The sequence below is a fragment of the Cryptosporidium parvum genome, chromosome 3 (assembly GCF_000165345.1).
Source record: "Cryptosporidium parvum Iowa II chromosome 3, whole genome shotgun sequence".
NCBI classification, from domain to species: domain Eukaryota; phylum Apicomplexa; class Conoidasida; order Eucoccidiorida; family Cryptosporidiidae; genus Cryptosporidium; species Cryptosporidium parvum.
This window is the reverse complement of record NC_006982.1, coordinates 964953-987936: the sequence shown is the minus strand read 5'-3', so window position 1 is coordinate 987936 and position 22984 is coordinate 964953. Positions and strand designations below refer to the sequence as shown.

The 22984-nt window shown below is 29.5% G+C and overlaps 10 protein-coding genes across 10 annotated transcripts; 4 read left to right on the top strand and 6 right to left on the bottom strand.

Moving 5' to 3' along the window:
• Positions 1-70: 70 nt before the first annotated feature.
• On the bottom strand, positions 71-610 carry cgd3_3970 (Yer007c-ap/MCT-1 like PUA RNA binding domain containing protein; the record flags this gene model as incomplete). Its single annotated transcript, XM_626941.1, has 1 exon — positions 71-610. One exon carries the CDS (start codon positions 608-610, stop codon positions 71-73), a length of 540 nt encoding a protein of 179 aa, XP_626941.1.
• Positions 611-1775: 1165 nt separating this feature from the next.
• On the bottom strand, positions 1776-4292 carry cgd3_3960 (hypothetical protein; the record flags this gene model as incomplete). Its single annotated transcript, XM_001388093.1, has 1 exon — positions 1776-4292. A coding segment is annotated over one exon (2517 nt), but the record flags the coding sequence as incomplete, so codon positions are not given.
• Positions 4293-5111: 819 nt separating this feature from the next.
• On the top strand, positions 5112-6011 carry cgd3_3950 (PUG domain fused to an UBA domain; the record flags this gene model as incomplete). The annotated part of the gene is made up of 1 exon (XM_626940.1): positions 5112-6011. One exon carries the CDS (start codon positions 5112-5114, stop codon positions 6009-6011), a length of 900 nt encoding a protein of 299 aa, XP_626940.1.
• Positions 6012-6334: 323 nt separating this feature from the next.
• Positions 6335-7654, bottom strand: cgd3_3940 (predicted membrane associated protein; the record flags this gene model as incomplete). Its single annotated transcript, XM_626939.1, has 1 exon — positions 6335-7654. The coding sequence occupies one exon, from the start codon at positions 7652-7654 to the stop codon at positions 6335-6337; it is 1320 nt and encodes a 439-aa protein (XP_626939.1).
• Positions 7655-8822: 1168 nt separating this feature from the next.
• cgd3_3930 (60S ribosomal protein L27A or L27a) lies at positions 8823-9296 on the bottom strand (the record flags this gene model as incomplete). Its single annotated transcript, XM_626938.1, has 1 exon — positions 8823-9296. A coding segment is annotated over one exon (474 nt), but the record flags the coding sequence as incomplete, so codon positions are not given.
• Positions 9297-10343: 1047 nt separating this feature from the next.
• cgd3_3920 (DEAD/DEAH box ATP-dependent RNA helicase, putative) lies at positions 10344-11903 on the top strand (the record flags this gene model as incomplete). Its single annotated transcript, XM_001388092.1, has 1 exon — positions 10344-11903. The coding sequence occupies one exon, from the start codon at positions 10344-10346 to the stop codon at positions 11901-11903; it is 1560 nt and encodes a 519-aa protein (XP_001388129.1).
• A 428-nt stretch (positions 11904-12331) lies between these two features.
• On the top strand, positions 12332-14485 carry cgd3_3910 (prolyl 4-hydroxylase alpha subunit; the record flags this gene model as incomplete). Its single annotated transcript, XM_626937.1, has 1 exon — positions 12332-14485. One exon carries the CDS (start codon positions 12332-12334, stop codon positions 14483-14485), a length of 2154 nt encoding a protein of 717 aa, XP_626937.1.
• A 67-nt stretch (positions 14486-14552) lies between these two features.
• Positions 14553-17576, bottom strand: cgd3_3900 (hypothetical protein; the record flags this gene model as incomplete). Its single annotated transcript, XM_626936.1, has 1 exon — positions 14553-17576. One exon carries the CDS (start codon positions 17574-17576, stop codon positions 14553-14555), a length of 3024 nt encoding a protein of 1007 aa, XP_626936.1.
• A 777-nt stretch (positions 17577-18353) lies between these two features.
• On the top strand, positions 18354-18689 carry cgd3_3890 (60S ribosomal protein L30, pelota RNA binding domain containing protein; the record flags this gene model as incomplete). Its single annotated transcript, XM_626935.1, has 1 exon — positions 18354-18689. A coding segment is annotated over one exon (336 nt), but the record flags the coding sequence as incomplete, so codon positions are not given.
• A 347-nt stretch (positions 18690-19036) lies between these two features.
• cgd3_3880 (Snu114p GTpase, U5 snRNP-specific protein, 116 kDa) lies at positions 19037-22144 on the bottom strand (the record flags this gene model as incomplete). Its single annotated transcript, XM_626934.1, has 1 exon — positions 19037-22144. One exon carries the CDS (start codon positions 22142-22144, stop codon positions 19037-19039), a length of 3108 nt encoding a protein of 1035 aa, XP_626934.1.
• Between the last annotated feature and the right edge of the window lie 840 nt (positions 22145-22984).

The following is a 22984-nucleotide window of genomic DNA, read 5'->3' as shown; positions in this document are numbered from 1 at the left end:
TATATAAATTAAATAGTATGAAATCAAATATATCTTGGAGCAAAAATAAGTAGGAGACTATAATAGTGAACTAAAATTTATGAACATTCCAAAGTCCATCATTTAAATAATGAACATTTTCAATACATACTCCTTTATTTATTTGTCTAATCTCATCAGTACTCATAGTTGTTATGCCAATAGCACATGCATTTTGGCATCCTTCTCCAACAATTTTAACAACTTGTTTTTGTTCAACTTGTTCCATTCTTCCTCCTGGTGAAGTTAAACCTGGACACATTATATTAGACCCTTTTAATACATGTTTAATTGCACCTTTATCAACTTGCATAGTAGGCATCATATCGGGATATTTATGAAGAAGACGTAAAGTTGGAAACCACGGACCATCTCTTTGTTGAAAGAATAATGGAATAGAATCTAAAACAATAAATTGAAAATGTCCAGAACATTTAGATAAAATAATATTTTCTTTTTTTGGTAAAATATCATCAATAACTTGCTCCAATAAAGGATATAAAGCAAGAATATTAGCTTTAATTGATCTTTGTACAGATGATTTTACCTGATTCTGAGATGATATATTTTCAGTTGAAAATTTCTTAAGCATTTTAAAAATTCCCTACTTTACTCATTAAACCACTCTTAACCTACAAAAAAAGAAAAAAGAAAATATATATATGTATTTATATAAATATATTTACAATTCTTCAAAGCACAGTTTTAACACTTTATTCCAAAATTACTTTCTAGATTATCCAAATATTTTCAGAATTTTCCCTTGAACTTGCTTTATTACTATTTATTTACGTCTATATTAAAATATTACATATTTTAAAATTTTACCGCCAAATAACCTCATTTACATTATTTTATTTATGTTAAATATAAAAGGAAAATGGGGAGGGGAATGAAGAAAGTGATTTGTTGAGATTTATAATATTATGACTCTTTTAAAACTATTGATGAGTTAAGTAATATATTAACAATGAACTATAACTATTAAAGCATAAACGTATCTTTTTTAATTTACATTAATAGCTAATAAAGATGATCAAATAAAAAATTTAAATTAAAATATATTTATAGGAAAAAAAAATTACATGTATGTTACCGCCTATTCATGCAATTTTTTTTTCTTTCTTACAGCAAATGCTAATTTAACATGAAATAATATATTATAAACACCTTTTTTTCTTTAATTGTTAATTCTCTATGTCCATTGGTATTATTAGAAAAAAAAATAAGTGATTTTTTTTTTTTATTTCGATTACAGTTTTAATAATAGCAAATAGAAGGAAGAATTATGAAACAAATTTAAGCATTATATATCTATTAAATTACAATATTTATACACGTGGAATTTATAGGCAGAAGAAAAATAAAATAAAATATAAATATCAAGCATTAGTTTAATTGATATAATTCAGAGTAATAAATTCTATAATGATTTGTTTATATTTATTTGAACATTGTTTAATATATTATCATATGTATAATATTTATTTATAGAAATGTTGAAAAAGAGGATGATTAACTTATTTCTGTAAATCCACGGATGAATTTAAATTAAGCATTATATGAACATAATTTTCTGAATTTAATTCAATAGGTGAGTCAGAATTTGCGTTTTGATCTGATAAGTTTAGAGAATAATTATTTTCATTACAAATATGTAAAATACAAATAAAAAATATTCCAGTTGAAACGGAGTTTAAACCATCTTGTTGTAATAATTTTCTCTATAAAAAAGAATGAAAGTGGTCAAGTTTGAATTAATATATAATAACAATTTGCGAAATAAATACAGAAAGTATATTCCACAAATTACTATTTAAAAAACTTACTGATTGATTTATAATATTAAATAATGTCAAAGAATTGGAATCGTCTGATTGTAGAATCTGAATCGAATTCTTCAAAACATTCTTGATTAAATCGATATCAACATGATTTGATGACTTGGAGAATTTTAATGAGCTGTTGTATTCATCTCTAACATGAAGAGACTTTGAACTTTTTTCAAGAAGGATATCTGTATCGGAAATCTTATCTTCATCAAATGGTAATAATAATTTACTTTGAATAAGAATATCTTTGCCATTATCTATAGAGAATTCCTCTTGGCTTAATGGTTGGAGATAACTTTCAACTTGCATAAGATCTTCAATTTCGCAATGATTTACCATAAGATCTGTTTGTTCACTCATAGAATTATTTAAGATATTCTTATTAATATGTTGTGAGTTGTTTGTCTTTATTAGTATATCATTTGTAATGTAATTTTGACCAGCAGTTTCTTCTGAATTCTCAGCTTTATGTATTGATCTTAAGTTTATTTTAACTCCAGTAAGATTTGCCAGACAAAATAAGTGGTTCAAGTTATAGTTAAATATTGAAGTAGTACTATTCTTTCCAACAAATAACTTGTTACTTGATAAGTTTTTAGTTTTTGATCTACTTGAGTTTATTTGAGTTTGTTTAATCTTTGGTAAATTATTCATCCATTCAATACCATTAAATATATTATTGGTTAATAATGGAGAGGGAATTTCAAAATTCGTATTTTCTGATTTTGATCTTAACTTTTGTCCAAATACACTATTACTTTTTTCCCCTTTTTTTCTTTCGTTGAAAAATTCTAAACTTTTGGTTGATTTTTTAGCTAGAAAATCAAGAACATCGCCAATCTTACTGAACTTAAATTCACCAGACTTTTTTTCAATCTCAATATCTTTGTTTTGATCTAAATCCTCTAAAATATGTTCAGAAGATTCAGTCTTATTCAAATCTTTAATAACTCTCTCAACATGCATTTGAAAATCTTGTAATCCCATATTAAGCTCCACCTTCTCCTCCTCTTCAAAATTATTCAAAAATTCAAGATCTTGATTTTCATTCACATATTCAATATCATCCATGCTCTGACTATGTTTCTTCAAAAAGTTATTCTCAGATTCTAATGAATCATTCTCAAATGATGGATCAGTAAATTCAAAAAATCTCCTAATTACTTGTTCATTTAGTTGATATTCCTCAATAGAAGTTGAATCTTTAACTTGTTTAATATCACCATAATTCTCTGTAATTTCTTGAATTGAATCAAAAATCCTTGATAAATTTGGGCAAACAATATTACTAATATCCTTGCCAAAATTTTCATTTGGATTTGGAAGAAGTAAATCCAATGTTTTCTTATTTACTTTGAATAATTCATCTTTACAAATTGTTGAACATGAAAAGTTATTACTATTTATCAAATTATTCCTTCCTGATATATTAAATGTAAGTGAAGCTGATTTGTCTCTATTATATAATGAATCTTTCAATTCCAAGTTATTCATTAGCATTGATGAAATTGAACCAATATTATTATAGTCTAATCCAAATCTAATATTATCTATTTTAACCTTATCATTCAAAAAATTAACAAAAAATGGCTTCTCACTCATTTCTTTAGTTTTTTCAAACTCCTTTAATGTAATAGATTCTGGATTGCTCACTATAGTATTATTTTCTCCAGAAAAAATCAAGTTTCTTTTATATTTTTTCTTCTTACTTGACTCTTCTAATCTATTACCAGAAGAATCATCTTCTTGCTGATCTTTTTCATCTTCTTCACAATCTGAATCATTTCTAGCTAAAATTTGTCCACTTTTTATGTTAGATAAAATCCTATAAGCATTATCAAATGTCGAATCTACTCTATATCCATATATTCTAGCTGATGCTTCCAATGTTACTGCAGCTCTTTGGAATTTTTGAAAATTAGTATCCTGAGAGGTTGTTTCTGAGCTTATCATCTCATTATGAAATTCTCCTTTATTCATCTTTGATTTATCTATTTCAATATTCTTTTCTTTTGAATTATTGTTAATTTTAGAAACATTCTCTTTGTTTTCTTTTTTAATTATATTTGATTTTTCTTCTTCATTTTGAGAATCTTGTACATTTACAATATCATTTAAGTGATCAATTAGAAGGATATCAAATGCATTCTTTGAAGATATTTTATTTTGTCTAAGTAGATTTAAGCATTGATTACAAAGCTTATCAAGTTCTTCATTTGGTAGTTGATCTGACGAGCTTTTTGAAAAAAATGATTTATTTTGATCTATTTGTCCCTTCAAATTGATAGATGTTCTTGAAAGTCTAGTAGTTTCAGAGTCATCATTTCTACTTTGTCCAATAGAAATAGATCTTCTTTTATTTGGTAAAACTGATTTTTGTATCTTCCTTCCAGACCAGCCATTTTTATTCAAATTTGATACATTTTCTTCTAAATAATTATCCTATTTCAATAATTTTATATGAGAGTAATTTGGTTCAAAAAAAAAGAAAAAATAGGTATATAGAAGATAGACCAATAGAAAAAAAAAAAATCTAATGATCAAAACTTCCTTTTGAACTTACTGTTTCTGCCGAATACTCGGATTCAAATATTCTTGGATGTAGTGATAATCTTGCCATTTACCTTTGAAATTTCAATATCTAATTGTTAATAAATCTTAGTAATAGACTGTTATACATTAATTGATTAATATATATTTAAGGTAGGTAAGTAAATCCCTCCAAAATGCACTATTGAAAAGAATTACTTAATTCAAACTTCAAACAGAAATTTTTCTTGGTAAAAAAGAAAAACTCAGTACATCATAGATAGTTCTTGAATTTAATTAGTCTTAGTCTATATTATAATTTCCAATTTTTTTTTTCCCACAAAACTATTAATATTTTTATTACGTGTAATGTTATTAATTTTTTCCCTTGCAAGTGGGGGGAAAACCAGTTTAAGATTTACATGCCGGTAAAACGGGACACGTAATGGCAATAAATTATTTAAAAAAAAAAATAATAATAATTACGTCATAAACTCGATCTAATAAAAAAATATAAATATTATTTAAATTTATATTATAAATAATATTTATTTAAATTTCATATAAATAGAGATAAAGTTCAAGAATTCATAATAAAAGCTTGTAATTTTGTTTATTAGGCTTGTTAAAAAAAAAGGTATAATCTTGAATTAATTGTTTACAATCAACAAACAAAATTATACAAGATTTTTAAAATTATTAATAATATAAAGAATAGTATTAGAGTCAAAAATGACAGATACTGAAAAACCAACAAATATTAGTGATAATTGTGATGATATAAAAAATTACGTTGATAAAAACCTACTTAACTCTTTAATGGAAATGGGTTTTGGCCAAGTAGAATCAGAAAAAGCCATTTTCTTTACTAGAAATAAAGGACTAGAAAATGCAGTAACTTGGCTTGAAGAGAATTCTAAGGATGATTCTATTAAGGAACCTATAATTGAAATTTCTGGTTCTGATAGCATTCCAGGGGCACCCAAATTAACAGATGAAGAAGCTCTTGAAAAAGCAAAAGAATTGCAAAGAAGAGCTAGAGAATTACGTATACAAAGAGAAAAAGAAGAAGAAATTGAGAAAGAAAAACGTAGAATAGCTTCTACAAAGCAATTATTAGAAGCTCAAAGAAAGCTTGAAGAAGCAGAAAGGATTCGAAATATTGAAAAAGCAGCTAAAGAAAAGAATGCTCATGAAGTTGAAAGACAACGTCAATTAAGCTTACTTAAGGAAGAATGGGAAGAAAGATTTGGATGTCCTTATCCTGAAGAAAAAACAAACGAAGTTCCAAAAGGAAATAAAGAAAAGGTTGCATATTATTGTAATCGAATGAATAAAGAATATAGATCAAAAGATTTACAGGGTATAATGACATGCTTTAATCTACTTAAAACATATATTAACAATGTTCATAGTCATCCTTATGAAGAAAAGTATAAGAGAATTCGTTTAAAGAACCCAACTTTTGAGTCAAAAGTACTCAAATACCAAGGATCAATAGAGATTTTAATGGCATGTGGTTTTGTTAAAGATAATAATGAAGAATTTTTAGTTATACCACCAGAAAAAATACCTGATACATTTGTATGTAGTCAAGCTATTAAATTCCTAACTTTACTGACTCAGAATTAGTTTAATAAAACTAATGAAAAATCGTTTTAGAATTGGATTAAAATTCACTTAATAAACAAATACCAAAGTCAAAAAGGAGAATATGAGATGAAGAAAGATGGAAAATATTTGTCAAAATTACCATTTAATGAAACAAAAAACATATTTCTATATAAAAATTTCAATTAGTGAAAGAAATCTAATTATATCATTAAGAAAGGATTTATTAATTCAGTAAGATCAAGTATAGAGGAGATAAAATGTTATCTTCTTAATGTTATTAACCATTATTTATAGATTAGTAATAGTTTTGTATATAAGTAACGACTGCTTTTGCAATATAATTAGTAGGGATTATCAATTTGGTGTCTACCAGAATACTTGTCACTATAGTACTTGTGATCTATATGTATTTGGTTCTTGTGCAATTTGAGTCCTATCACTTCTTGATTTGTAGATGGTCCTTTTCTATGTTCGTGATCTGGAAGTGAATCAAGTAAAATTCCATTGTCAGTAACTAAAACTGATCTATCCATTACAAGTTTATGAGAATTATCTGAAGTTTTTTCTCTGAAATACCAGTAATGTTGAGCTTTGCATCCATGTTTACCAACTCCTTTAACTGGCATTACTCCATGATCTGGTAAAAAGGCTATAGGATTTGGATTATCAAGATCAAATTTATCTGTCAAAACCCAATTATGTAACTTCTTTTCGTAAAATATATAATAATTATTAGAAGAGTTCTTTCCTGTCTTATACCAAATTAGTCTTCCACCATGAATCCAAGGACTTTCTTCATGATAAGGATGCATCATTACATTGTATTTACCATTAACTGCTGAGTCATCACCAATTCTTCCAAGTAAATGAATTGTTTTTGGGAAGTAAACAATACTTTCTTCATGAGAAGGTATCTCAGTTAATGGTTTTGGTGGAACTGTACCATGAACTTCATTTGGAAGTTTATCAGTAGTTTGTATGACTTGCTCATTATTTTTATGAGTATCCAAATCATCTGTACTTTTGAGTGGTTTTGGCGATGCATCAAATGAAGTTTCTATAGGAGAACCATTATCATGATGATGACTATCCATTTCATTAATCATTTTAGCGTAATGAGAATGTCCATGTTCAGAATCTTCAACATCATCAATCTCTTCCTCTAAGAAATCATGTTCATCAATCCAATCATCTTCAAAATCTGACCAATCATTACTATGAGAATCTTTTTCATTTGAATTTAATCCATGTCTAGCACCACTATGTCCAAGAAAATCATCATGAGTAAATTGTATATGTTCATCTTCAAAAACAGATTTATTTTTAGATATCTTAGAAGTTGGATGTTTTGCTGAAAATAAAATCAAGTAAAAACCAATCAAGAAACAAATTAAAATAGCAAACCCTAAAACTCCTGCATATCTTTTTTTAAATCTTTTAAATTTAATGCTATTAAAGAACGATTTCTTATTGTCAAATATGATTGGATCAGCATAATCTTTAGTTGAAAATGTATCAGTATTCATATAACTTCCAGAAACACCTGCCATATCTTGCACTGTTTGCATGGAAAGTCCTGATGTCATACCATAAGCATGTCCGGCTGATGTAGTTCCATAGGACTTTTGTCTATTATAAACATTTACATTAACACCTTGCATTTTTCTTTCTTTTTTTAAATTTTATTCTATAATGAAATGGACGGCAAAAAAAAATTCGAGTAAATAATGGAAAAAATAATTAACGTTGGAAAAATCTCGTCAAAATGAGATTTGCGTTCAGGTTATCCACCTATTTCTTTGAATCTCTTTATTAATATATATATTGTATCCCTCTATTAAGATATTTATAAAGAATACCTTATAGTTTATAGAATTGTTTTTCTAATTATGTACAAATGTAATGCAAACTTTTAATTCCTTCGAAACTTATTAATTACTTGTAAGTTTTGAAATAATACTCACAAAGACTGTCCATATAAACTTTTGTTGAATACTTGATATATGAACCTGAATTTCAAAAAAAAAGTTATTTTATAATAACCAAAAGTCAATACTGATTTAACCTTTTTTTTTTTTTTTTTTGCCAACAATTTAACTTATTCAAAAAAACATAATTATTTTTGTCCGCCTAAAGTCCTCTTCTCGGATTAGAGGTTGGCGCTAGATACCTTAATAATAGATCTAAGCCACTAAAAATCATGCAAGGAGTTTAAATATGTTCGTAAAATTGACAAGTAAGAATTATTACATGTATATTATTAAGATAACAAAGGTTTGTATTAATTAGAATGTTAATAAAAGATTAAAATGACACTTTTTTTGAAAAAAGAACTCTAAAATAATGCATGTATATAATTCAAATAATAATTATATTAAATAATATGCACACCTGATTGAATGTATGGGCGGCAAAATTAATTCCTCTTTAAATTCATGGACAATAACTTAGACAAGAGTACTAGTTAGTTTGAAGAAAGGGAAGAAAAGATAGGAGTAAAAAACATATAGAAATAATGTACTAGATTTTAAGTTCATAGTAGAAAATAAAAGCAGCACCACTACTAGTTATAATGTTCAAAGACTTGTATTGTCCATAGTAAAGTGCATCTCTCCTTTAAAATAAAGGAGAAGACTAAATATAGTAATCTCCCAAAATAAAAGGGTGGTTAAAAAAAAATATTTCAAGCTGAATGAATATATTACTATAACTTGTTAGGCTATAGTAATTATACACTAAAGCTTCTAGATGTTTGAACTCTGGATTAAATACAAGTTATTCAAAGATGATTATTGATAAACCACCCTTTACATATTCTAGCCTATATGTTTATCCACTTAATACGCAGATACCACCGGCCTCCTTAATTTTCTTCTCAGCCTTCTTAGAGAAGTGTCTAGCTCTGACAACAACTGGAAGATTGGGTAGATTACCTCCACCTAAGACCTTAAAGATACCAGACTTAGTACAGTCAATAATTGGAGCCTTGTCAGTCTTGTTATTGTACTTGTAGTGTTCAAGAGTGTTCTTTGACACCAAAGTCCATAACTTTTCAACATTGACAGTAGGACAGTACATCTTGTTTAGCCTTTTGTGGAAATATCTCATACCAACTTTACCAAAGTAGCCTGGATGGTACTTGTCAAACCAGTTTCTCTTATGTGTTAAACCACCACAAGCACCACGACCACCAGGATGCTTTCTGTGTTTACCTACACGACCATGACCGGCTGATACGTGTCCTCTCTTCTTTCTGTTCTTCTTGAATCTAGAATTATAAAGATAAATATTAGTTAGAAATGTTTAATTAATGTATAAAACAGATCAACAATTGGAGATTGTTACGTAATAGACTAAAGAGTCTTGTAGAGGATCATAATCTTGATCCTTTAAACAAAGCATCCTATTGTTAATCTGCTTAAATTTTTATATTACTTACCTTGTTGTCATTTCTTAAAGAATCTCTTGAAAAACAATTCTTTATGATTAACTTCGGGTCAACCAAATTTTATTTTTTTTTTCCTCTTGAAAATAACGTCTGAGAAATAAATTACCCTAGTTAAATTTAGCTTATTTTTATATAACAAACCTAATAAATTTACTTTAACTAATATTAATCATACTGAGACACATACTTTATAAATATACAAATTGGACTATCAATTCTTATAATATTTAGTTAGTGCCGCAAAATCACACTTAACAAATAATTTATTACTCTAATCATGGAGTAACTTAAATATTAGAAAATTTTTGAGACAGCTGTCTCAAAATTACTTCAAATTGGAATTGGCGCCTAGGCGGGTAAATCTGACCATTAATTTTTTTTTGTTTGCAATTTTCATGTAAAAGTGCAATTAAAAGAAAAGATAATAATAATATGTTTAAAATTAATTCCCATTTACTTAAAGTTTTATATTAAACAGTTAAAAATTCTCCTACAGAAAATAGTGTGATCTTTCTTGTTTAATTAGAAACTAAATGTCTGAAAAAAAAAAATTAAATTTCTTATTTCACACTATATGAAACAATTTAGTATATCTAAATGTTTATGTGTTTATTTTTATGTTAAATTCTATAATATGTCAAGATTACCTAGATTCCGCACTGAAGTTATCTAAGAAAAAAATTCCTTTTCTTTTCTCTCTTTCTTTCTTTAGAAGTAAATATTTCCTCTCTAAGATTTTAATATTGGCGCCAATGGAGAACAAATATTTCCAAATAATAATAATTAAGTAAAAGATCGTCAGATTTTGACAATTGAAAAAAAAAGATAATCTAGGATTCATTTTTTCTTGGGAAAAATAATAAGAAAAGAAGAAATATTTTAAATTACTTAAAATTGTCAAGATGTCTGGGGAGGAACAAAAAAAGAACGAAAACAATACAAATGAAAATGAAAAGTCATCAGAATATTTTAGTGATGTGAAATTTGAATCATCAAATATTTGTGACCAACTAAAAAAAGCCCTTAAAGAAATGGGGATGGAAACTATGACAGAAATTCAAGCAAAAGCAATTCCTCGAATTTTAAATGGTAAGGATGTTTTAGGAGCTGCAAAGACTGGTTCAGGTAAGACTTTAGCGTTCTTAATTCCTGCGGCAAATCTACTATATAATGTAGAATTCTTACCTAGAAATGGAACTGGTGTTATTGTCATTTCACCAACTAGAGAATTAAGTCTCCAAATTTATGAAGTATGCAGAGAGCTTTGTAAATATTTACCACAAACTCATGGTTTGGTTATGGGAGGAGCAAATAGGAGAACTGAAGCAGAAAAGCTTTCTAAAGGTGTTAATATATTAGTGGCTACTCCTGGAAGACTTTTAGATCACTTACAGAATACAAAACAATTCTTATTTAAAAATTTATTGAATCTAGTTATAGATGAAGCTGATCGAATTCTAGAAATTGGTTTTGAAGAAGAAATGAATCAAATTATTAAATTACTTCCAAAAGAAAGACAAACTTCTCTTTTTTCTGCTACTCAGACAACTAAAGTTGCTGATCTTGTTAGACTTTCACTTAAAAATCCAGTTCTTGTTGAATCTAAAAATACTTCTTCTATTGCAACAGTTTCAGGACTTGAGCAAGGATATGTTATAGCTCAAGCTAATCAAAGATTCTTGCTATTATATACATTTCTTAAGAAGAATAGAGATAAAAAAGTTATGGTCTTCTTTAGTAGCTGTATGTCAACCAAATTTCATGAAGAATTATTTAATTATGTAGATTTAACTTGCTCATCAATACATGGAAAGAAGAAACAAACTTCTAGAATGCAAACTTATTATGATTTTTGTTCAGCTGATAAAGGTTTATTATTATGTACTGATGTTGCTGCAAGGGGTTTAGATATTCCAAATGTTGATTGGATTGTTCAATATGACCCTCCTGATGATCCTAGAGAATATATTCATAGAGTTGGAAGAACCGCAAGAGGAGCTGGTGGTACTGGAAAAGCCTTATTATTCCTTCTTCCTGAAGAAATTGCCTTCCTTCAATATCTTAAAAAGATGAATATTCCATTAAATGAATATGTTTTTGGAAAAAATAAAGTTGCTAATGTTCAAAATCAGCTCGAAAGGCTTATTGAAAAGAACTATCATCTCCACTGTTCAGCTAGAGATGCCTACAGAGCATATTTACATTCTTATGCTTCTCATGCACTCAAAGATGCATTTAATGTATATTCTCTTGATTTACAGCAAATTGCATTCAGTTTTGGGTTCAGTACGCCTCCTAAAGTTGACTTAAATTTAAAATCGGGTGGAAAAGCTTCTAGAAATGCAGGTAACAAATCTAAGAATAAAAGTAGCAATCCATATTTTAAATCCGGCCATAAATTTTCTGCTTCTAATCCATATGGTGTTAGAGATAAAAATGACAATAGACAATTTGTTAGATAATTTACAAAATTCAAAATATATAATTCCTAGTTTTTACCTAAACTTATATTAGTAAGCACACTATTCTCTATTTATTCAATTCGTATATATTTTTTTCATCACACTTTTGTTACATTCAAAAAATTATTTTATTTTTTCCAGGGTTGCAGGTTTTATAACATTAGAACCGAAAAGGCGCCAACTTTTTAGATTTTTGAGGGGGCCCCATGTTAATATATTTAAAAAGATATTTCAGTTTTTTGGTTAAATTAAAGGCCTGAATAAAAAGATAAAATTACTGTTGATTTAGGTTTTGAGCTTTTAAGTACTAAAGACATTAAAATTTGCTTTAATACGTTATAGATATTGCTATTTTCATTATTTTATATTAATTTAAGGAAATTAAAGTTGAACAAAACTGCTAAGCTGAAATAATAAGACTTTTAAATATGTCTGAAAATAATTCAAGCGTTAATGAAGAAACAAAGAATGTTATTAGAGGAGTCACACCGCCAGAACCTAAGTTATTAGGTACCTATATTAATATGGTACCTATTTCAGAATCAGATACTTCAAAATTAGAAACTAATAATTTATTACAAGGGCAAACTAGTGGAACAGGAATTACAGCTGATAATACTCAAGTAGGAAAGCCAGGAAGTGGAGTTACAGCAACAAACATCCCCACATCTCAATTCCCAATGTCTGCAATGAATATGGAACAATTACAACAATTTATGATGAGAATGCAAATTAATGCTTCAAAAGACCAGATACCTCCCGGTATAGCGAATACTCCAAGTCTTGGACTTGGTCTTAGTTCTGGAATTCCAGCTCAGACCTTGGGAGCAACCTTAAATTTGAATAATATGATTCCAAGCTCTACAACCACAAGTTATAACATTCCACCAGTTGGAGCGTTAGACCCCAATGTCCTTGCTTCTTTGGGCTTAAATGTTCAGAAACCAACTTTACAGCCAATTCAATTTCCAAATATGCAGGCAGGAGTACCTAATTTGTGTGGTATTCAAGGACAAGATTTGAACTTGGCTACTTGGATGCAGAAACAAAAGATTGCTTTGGCTCTATCCGAACTTCAAAATAATACTCAGACCGCTTCCAATACTAATTCAGCTGAGAGCAAGCAATCCCCATCCTCTGCTTCTGCTTCTGTTGCTCCACAAAACTTGGGCCAGGCTACCAATGCCGGGCATTCCTTGGGTTCTCTTGCTGGAATTCCAGGAATTTCAGGAATCCCAGGGAATTTAGGGGCTCCAACAGGAGTAACTGGTGTAATGCCTGGAAGCGCTAACTTACCAGTTGGAGCTGCTTCAGCTACACAATCTCAGCTAACTCCTCAGCTTGCTGCATTCTTGGGAAACCCCAATTTAATTCCAACAAAAGATGTAGGTTCGTCTTCACAGACTGCAAATCAGATTTCAAGTGCAGCTCTTGGATCTCTTGGTGGTATTCCAGGAATTGGCACTGCTGCAGGGTTGAATATCTCAGGAATGAATATTCCAGGAGTGAATCTTGGAGCTGGAGCTGTTCCAAATATGGGAAATGCCGTTATTCCAGAGTCTATTCAACCAAATATTATGCAGCCAACCACTGACATGTCAAAGATTGAGGCAATGATCAAACAACAGCAACAACAATTTATCGCTAGTCAACTAAATGCTGCAGCTCAATTATTAAGACAACATGGTATTCAAGCGACAATCGGTACCGAGCCATTAAATAACAATTCCGAAATTGATATTAGTAAAAACAAGAAACCTGCTCTTTTACAGAGAATAGTTGCCAGTAAGGTTAATCCTAAGATATTTATTATCCCAAATGCTCTAAACCAAGATGAATGTGATGAGATTATTTCCCTTGTCCAAGATAGACTAGAGGATTCAAAGATATCAATAGCCAAAAAAGAAAGCAAGAAATCCGAAACTGATGAAATTAAAGATGAAAAAACAGATGATCAAGATTATAAAAATGAACAAGATGAAGATGAGGATTTTTGTAGATCTTCAACTGCCTGTATTCAACCAGAAGAAACTCCTCTTATTAGACAGATTGAAAATAGGCTTGGAATTCTTGTAGACTCTAGCAATCTTTATATGGAGCCAATCCTGGTACACAAATATTCCGTCAATGATTACATTAAAGAACACCATGATGGAGATAATAGAACTCATACAATTTCAGTTTTCCTTTCTGATGTTGAAAATGGAGGAGAATTAGACTTCCCTTATGCTGGAATCAAAATAAAACCTAAGAAAGGTTTCGCAGTTGTTTGGCCAAATATTGATTCTCAAGGTAAATTAGACTATACAACAGTACATGCTGTAAACAAAATTACTCAAGCTACTGTGGAAGATTGCAAAGATGAAAATCAAACAGAAGAATCAAAAGAACATCCAGAATCTACCCCCTCATCCTATCTACTCTACCTTCATGTAAATAAGGAACCAGTTAGACTCGGTTTTGAAGCTTCCCAAGCTATGCAACAAGTAATTCAATCGGAGAATCTCAAAACTGATGATAGTCCAAAGGTTATTACACAAGTTACTTACCCCACACCCCAAGACAAAAAAACTGAGGAATAGATCTCATTAGAAAGAACATTTTTATAATTGTATTATTTGAATCTAAATTTTAACTCAAATTGAAAATCTATATATTCCCGCTTTTTGCATCAGCATAAGACTGTTTGGGTACTGATTCAAAAACTGTCTTAGACTGAAAATTCATTATTTCAGAGGTATCACTGGATCTTGCATCTATTCTGATCCCTTTTGTATTGGGTACTGACTCAAATATTGTCTTTTCCTGCCTATATTCATTATTTAACGAGTAGCTTGCATCAAAAACTGACTCAGACCTTGGAAGAGATACAAAAACTGTTTGCTTCTCTTCGTTTGTATTGTTTTGATCTGCAAACCTTGCATCCACAGCTAATCCAACAACAGGAGTTGATTCATATACCATCTTCTCTGGAGGATAGATTTGGCTTGAATCTGAATTATATCTAGCATCAGCCTTAGAAACTTTATCGTAATTTGACTCATAAACTGATTTTTCTTCTGTTCTTGTTTCAATCTTTGAATTATATCCAACATCCGCAATAGATTCACAAGATGGGTTTGATTCAAATATAGTTTTATTATTTTCATGAGTAAAGTCCAACTTTGTATCATAGCCAGCATCTATTTTAGATTTACTAATTGGAACTGATTCGTAGACAGATTTTTCTTGAGTCATACCAACTCCTTTGGTGTTGTACCCAACATCTGCAACTGAGCTAAGAATTGGACTGGACTCAAATACGGACTTCTCGTTCATTTTAGGTTCAGATTTTGAATTATAACTAACATCTGCCTTAGAGTTAACTGTCGTATTAGATTCAAATATGAATTTTTCGTCTTTTCTTGGCTGAAGCTTTGAATTATAACTAACATCTGCATTAGAATCAACATTAGGATTTGACTCAAATACAAACTTTTCGTCTTTTTTTAATTCTATTTTAGAATTATAACTAACATCTGCCTTTGAATCAACATTTGGATTGGATTCAAATACAGTCTTTTCATCCTTAGAAATAGGAATCAAACTGGAGTTATAGCTTACATCCGCCACTGAGTTCCTTCTTGGTTCTGACTCAAAAATGGTCTTCTCAGAAGTATTGGCTACTACAGAGTTGTAGCTCACATCAGCTTTTGAAATATTGGTTGGAACCGACTCAAAGACGGATTTCTCATTCAAATTTATTTCTGGCTTTGAATTGTAACCTACATCAGCATTGGAAGTCATCATAGGATTGGATTCAAATACTGACTTTTCCTGTCCTTTCAAATCCAACTTGGAATTATAACTCACGTCTATATTAACATTTTTTATTGGCTCCGATTCAAAGATTGACTTCTCAGAAGTATTAGTTATTTTCGAGTTATAACTCACATCGGCTTTTGAAATATTGGATGGAACCGACTCAAAGACGGATTTCTCATTCAAATTTATTTCTGGCTTTGAATTGTAACCTACATCAGCATTGGAAGTCATCATAGGATTGGATTCAAATACTGACTTTTCCTGTCCTTTCAAATCCAACTTGGAATTATAACTCACATCTATCTTACAATTTTCTGATGGAATTGATTCAAATACAACCTTTTCTTCTTTAATAGGCTGTGATTTAGAATTATAACTGACATCAGCTATTGAATTGGAAATTGGAACAGATTCAAAAATAGACTTTTCATTTCCAGAATTAGTTTGTGCTTTGGATTTGTAGCTAACATCTGCTACTACCCCGATAGTAGGGATTGATTCGTAAGTTGACTTTTCCTGTCTTTCTAAGCCAATTTTTGTATTGTATCCAACATCTGCATTCGAGTTAGCAATTGGATTCGATTCAAATATAATTTTTTCGTCTTTTCTTGGCTGAAATTTTGAATTATAACTAACATCTGCCTTCGAATCAGTAATTGGACATGACTCAAATACTGACCTTTCTTCTGCTTTTGTGATACCAACCTTTGAATTATAGCTAACATCTGCATTTGAATTCGCTACAGGCTTTGATTCAAAAACCGTCCTTTCATCAAAACTTAGTGGTATTTTGGAATTATACCCAATATCAGCTCTTGATTGTTCAGATGGAACTACCTCAAAGACCGACTTCTCACTATTTACAACAATATTAAGATTTGCTTTGCTCTCAACTTGTGGTGAAAGCTCTTTTTTATCTTGAGTTTTTACATCTTGATTAAAATCAGTAATTAATTGATTATTAAGCTCAAAATTACTTTTTAGATCTTTTTCGCATTCATCATTACTAATTTCACTATGCTCACTCACTTCATTACTCGTTAGTCTTTCAGCTTCCTCACCATCCTTTAAGCTAGAAATATGAGAAGAACTATTTGATCTGGACAAGTTTGCAGTTTCAAAAATTGATTGATGATTCTCAATTATATTATTGTCTGATAAAATAGAATTTGATTGAAACTCGTTATCGATATCGATATTTTCTTTCTTAATTGGTAAATTCTCAAAAATGGTCATCGAAGTTTCAGATGGAGGAGAAACTGATTCTTCGTTATAAATACTTAAACCTAAAGTAGGATCATTTTCTATATTCCCATTTCTACTAGTAATATCTCCATCAATTTTCTGCTCTTTTAAAATATTATTCAATTCTGACTCCTTCTTTTTAATCATTTCATTTACTTTAATAGAAGATTCATTACTGGTGTCATTATCATAGTGAACAATATTATCAGAGCGTGGTAATACTTCAAAAACAATCCTATCTTGTGTAATATCCACCCTTTCATTATACTTATAATCAGCATCAGAAGTTGATTTTGGTAATGACTCAAAAATCCCGATATCATTAACAAAGTCACCAGCTTTATTATAACTTGCATCTGCATTAGACTCTGATCTAGGTAAAACTTCAAAAACAGTATCCCCTTGAATTTTATCGCTTGCCTTCTCACTGGATTTAGCATCGATACTTTTTCTTTCAACTGGCAATGATTCATAAACTCCATCTGAAGAAACTTTTACCCTACATTTCTCAAGAATTATTTCCTTACTATTATCTTCGGATTTCCCATTATCAATTATCTCAAAATTCCCATTCCTTGAAATCTCCTGGCCCTGGTTTGAAATATTCTCATTGGTTAAATTCATGACTATTACTTTAATTCAATGATAATGATAAAAACTCAAAATTAATTCGTATTGACCTCTAATTTCATAAACTTCGCACAATTATCCTTCCAATAATAATTAATTACTTATTTATTATATTTAATTCGACCCTTTCTGTAGGTTTCTTCCTAAATTAACACTTTCTTCTTATTCTGAATTAGTCAAGAACACCAACAACATCATAATCTCGGAATAAAGTTCTTTTTTTCAATCAAATGCACCACTTTTCTTATTTTTAAAAAATTATTTATAATTTTTTTATTTTCTATTTCCCCCCTTTACAAGTATTTTAGTGTGCTCTGTTTTTTTTTTACATGTAAAATATTATCGCCACTAGCAATATTTTTAAGTAATTTCCAAATAAAACCCGCCAATACACGTGTCTAGTTTTGGCGGTATTTTGTTTTTAATTATTATAAAAGAAATGAGACGCGAAGAATAAATAAATAGTAATAGTCTATAGAGATTATAATACACAAAAAAAAATTCAGGTACAAATTTATAATATATATTTTATATATATTTATATATAAAATATATATACATCATATATTATACATTTAATTAAATAATAATTTTAAAAGAAAAAAGAATTTATATTTTTTTGTTTATGGCGCGAGTCCAATTAGACAAATTATTGGGAAATAACTAATTATTCTTAAACAAGACGAGTTTCAAGAAATTGAAATAAGTTATCTAAAAGAAAAAAGTTAAAATAATTTCAAGACTCAGATCTTAGTTTGTGAAGAGGAATAAATAAAAATGGCCAAGAAGGGTTCATCTAAGGGTAAATCTGAAGGTATGACCAGTCGCTTACAACTTGTCATGAAGAGTGGTAAGGTCTGTCTTGGATACCGTTCAACTGTTAAATCTATCAGAAATGGTACTGCTCGTTTGGTTATAATCTCAAACAACTGCCCTCCTCTAAGAAGATCCGAAATTGAATACTATGCAATGCTCTCCAAGATTGGTGTTCACCATTTCCAAGGTGGTAACAATGATTTAGGTACCTCTTGTGGTAAACTATATCGTGTTAGCTGCATGACTGTTACAGACCCAGGTGATTCTGATATCATAAGATCATACGAGTAAATTTATCAGTCCAATCACTATCTAATTACCTTAATCTAAAGGTTATTTCATCATAGAATTTTATTCTTATTATTGAGATTGCGGATATTTATTCTTTTATCTGACGTAATTTGTCTGATACTGCTTTAATAATTATCCACATTGGAATTACACCACGTAATCCAAACTCATATTATTAGGACTAATGGTAGAATTTACAGACTATTTGTTATATTATCAGTAAAAATAATATCATTTTTTTTTAATTATTATTTAATTGAGATTTGTTGTTCTTAAATACACGAGTCTTTACTATTTTTATTATATCAGTTGTTATATTCTAAGTCTATTTAAGTAATATTAACTAATTAATAATTCAAAGCTTTAATAAGTTCTGGACAAGTGATAAAGTTTTGAATATTAACATCATCACTTAGACCTTTTCTTCTTCTTGTTTTAAGAAGAAAATCTCTAGCTAAATGTGGAATAGGAGCTTTCTCTAAAAGTCTTAATGAAATATTCCTATCCAATGGATTACCTGGAACTATTGCCCAGTGGTCGAAACAACTTGTACAAAATGCTTGTCCGCTTGTATGAATTCTTAAATCTGTTTCAAATCCAAAGGTTTCTATTGCTGGAACAAATGCTAGTATTGTAACTAATGGTGAAGCAGGAATTGGAATTTCCTTGCCTGCATGGCCTCTTCTTTTTGATACTATATTATTAATAAATTCATCCAAACCTGATGGGCATATTATCTCTACTAGACTAATTGGTTCCAAAATCTTTGGAGATGCTAAAAACATCGATGTGTAACAAGCTCTTCTAGATGCTGGAACTATTTGCCCTGTCCCCCTACTAACTTTATCAGAAGATAAGTTTACATCAAGTATCTTAAATTTTACATTTCTTATTGGCTCTTCAAGTAAAGGACCTTCTTTAACTGCCCAGTTAAATCCTTGAATTATATCATCCTTAACATCATATAAAAGTTTTTTATCAACTGTTATAGAAGAAGTATCATCCAATAAAACATTACTTCCTATGCTAGGATCTGGTCCAAATGCCCATAATGACTTTACTGCAAGCTTATCCCAACCATATTTCTCTGCTAATAAATTACCATAATATTTTGGATCTTTAGTATCTGAAATTGAAACTTTCATTATACCATTCTCCAATTCATCTGAAATACCTCGATCTAAAGGTTCTGATGTAATATAAAGTCTATTCAATCCATTAGTTGAATCTCCAAAACATTTCACTACTGATTTCTCTAAAACAGTCTCACAAAAATGTACCATTGGATCTGAAACTTTTACATCCAAATTTCCATATAAACATCTTAAATCATGCATCATACAATCCATCTGTAATTCTCCTGTACCAAACATAACATGTTCTCCATTCTCCTCTACTTTTGTCACTGAACATGTGTAAGCTTTTGAAATACTTTTTAACCCTTCAAGCATTTTTGGTAAATCTGCTGGATTATGTGGTTCAAGAGCTAACTTTATTACACTCTTATTCAAAAGCCTAATATTACGTAAAGGATATATTTCATCATCCTTAATAAATGAATTATGTCCAATTAATGTACATGGTTTTGTTACAGAGCTTCCAAGACCTGAAATTAGTACCCAATTTCCTGCAGGTACACTTGTAACTTCTACTTTATACCTACTTTGTAAGATCCAAAGATTATCAATATATCTCGTAGTAAAATCCTCAGGATCATCTTTGGAAAAAGATTCACCTAGAACTTTAACACGATCACCTTTTGATAAAGTCCCACAAAATATCTTTCCAAATGAGTAAAATGATTCCATATCTTCAGAGTGGAATTGTTTTATAATAAAAACAACTAAAGGACAATTATTTCTTTCATATTTTCTCATAAATGATGATATTCTATCATTAATTGGCCCAGTATATATTCTCTCAACATTATCACTAGCACTTTGAATAGGATTTGGGATATTTTTTGTGATAAAGTCAGTAAATGAGGCAGAATTTCCAAAGAAACGTTTACATACAATTTCAAGACGTTCCTTAACATTTAATTTAAGTTCTTTCTTTGTCAGATATATTCCAACCGTCTTCAAAAAGCTTGATAATTTATCATCTTCTTCCGATACCGTATATCCAAGTAACTTATATATTGGATTTAAGATAAATTCTACAAAAGATCTATCTTGAGAAACATTTGAGTCTGTTTCAAATGAATTATTTTCTTTATTAAAATAATAATCTCCCCATAATCTGAAAGATAATTGTTGAGATTTTTCAATCAGAATACAGTTATTGGTAATACCATTATGTTTTAAATACTTTCTAGCAAATGAATTTAAAGTGAAGAAAAAGTTATATCTACCAGATGCAAATCCAACATTACCTCTTTCTGGACCAAATAATAAATTTCTAGTTTCATCAGTATTAAATCCATGAATAGATGCAAATTCCAAAATAGAGTTATTAACTGCAGAGATTAAATGCTTAAGTTTAAAATAAGCATCATATGGAGGTAGTCTACACTCTAAGACAAGTCTGTCAATTTGATTAATTACTAGAACAACCTTCTTCCCTTCTGATAAGCAATAATGAAGCAATCTTTCTAATTGTTTAGTTAAACCAATAACACAGTCCAAGAAAAGTATAACTCCTTCTGAAATTCTTACTGAAATGCATGCTTCATCCACAAAGTTAACATGACCAGGGGTATCTAAAATATTGAATAAGAAAGATTTATCCATAGAGTTTGGTAGTACCAAAGATATTGGAGAAGCTTTAATACTAATTCCTCTATCCTGTTCATCTTTTCTTGAATCACAATATCTCTCCGGTAAAGGAATATTTTTCTTATCTCCTTTGTAAGAATGAGTATTTTTAATCAACATATCTAAGAATGTGGTTTTTCCAGAATGAATTTCACCAATAAAACAGATATTTCTAACAAATTCCAAATTATCCATTAAATCTCTCAAGAATTCATAAGAAAATGTTGTTTCCATTTCCTTAAGGTTCTTTTCAATTAAGTCAAATTTGTTTTCTTTTAAGGGAGAAATGAGAGGTTCATCTATATGTTGGTGGTCTTCCTCTTGTACCAATATTTCAACGTCATCACCATATACATCAGATGGGTCTGGATAATACTCTTTATCTTCAAATTGCACAATCTTATTATCATCATCAGTTTCCTGAGTCATTTCATGATCCTCGTCTTTTATGCTTTGTTTATTAAGTATTTTGACTTGTCCTTTATGCTTTTGCCACTCATTTTCAGAAAAAATATCACTTCCTGAATCTTCAGACTCTTCTTTTTGGGCATGATCAAAAATTTCACCATCTTTATTGTTGTGGCTATCTTCTGGATCTGAAGTTTCTTCGGATCCCACCCAATCTGCGCTTCCTTCTGAGTCGTTATCATCTTTCACAATATAATTACCAAATTCATCATACACATCATTCAAGTCCATCTTTAGATGATTAACCCCCAGAGCTATTAAATATTACTCTTGCCTTAATTATTATTACTCTACTTTATTTCTACATATATTTCTACATATATAGAAATATATATATTTGTATATATATAGAAATTTTTTGTTTCCTTTAGGCACGTTCTTTATTATCATTCTTGACTCGTTTAATTTTGGCGCCAATGTGGCTTTGTTTGGCGCCAGAGATGACCAAAATTTAATGTCTGAAATGACTTTAAAGAGAGTTCAAGAGAGAGACCATTTGTAGAGAAAGGGAATGAGAAGATATTGAATACAAGCTTTAAGAGTCTTTTAAACATAGATAAATAGACACGATAAGAATAGAGAGAAATATTTAAAAAGATATACATGTGTGTGTGGAGAGGAGCTAAATTAATTACACCAAAAAAAAAGAGTAAATAAAGAAGTTACCAAAAAGAACTCTAATAAATACTTCGCGCAAACATATAAGAAACCCGAATACAAAACCTTATTGGCTCTAATTGGAGGCCTGATTTCTGTCTAAGTATCAATAAATTTGAATAGTAGAGCCTCGAAAGATTAGATTGTGACTTCACATTTCCCCATTGTAAATTGAATGAACTGGATAAATCAAGCATTAAATAAAAATGTTTAATGCATGCGTAATTATACTTCATGGCTAAGTAGCACCTCAACAACGCTTATATCGAAGTTCAGACTCGATTGTTTAGATTGTTAATTAAAAAAAAAAAAAAAAAGAAATACTCTGATTATTTTTTTTTTCTTGGCTCTTAAATGAAATACGGTAGCGAGTGGAGAGCATGCATATAATATATACAGCTTTCTATCATCACT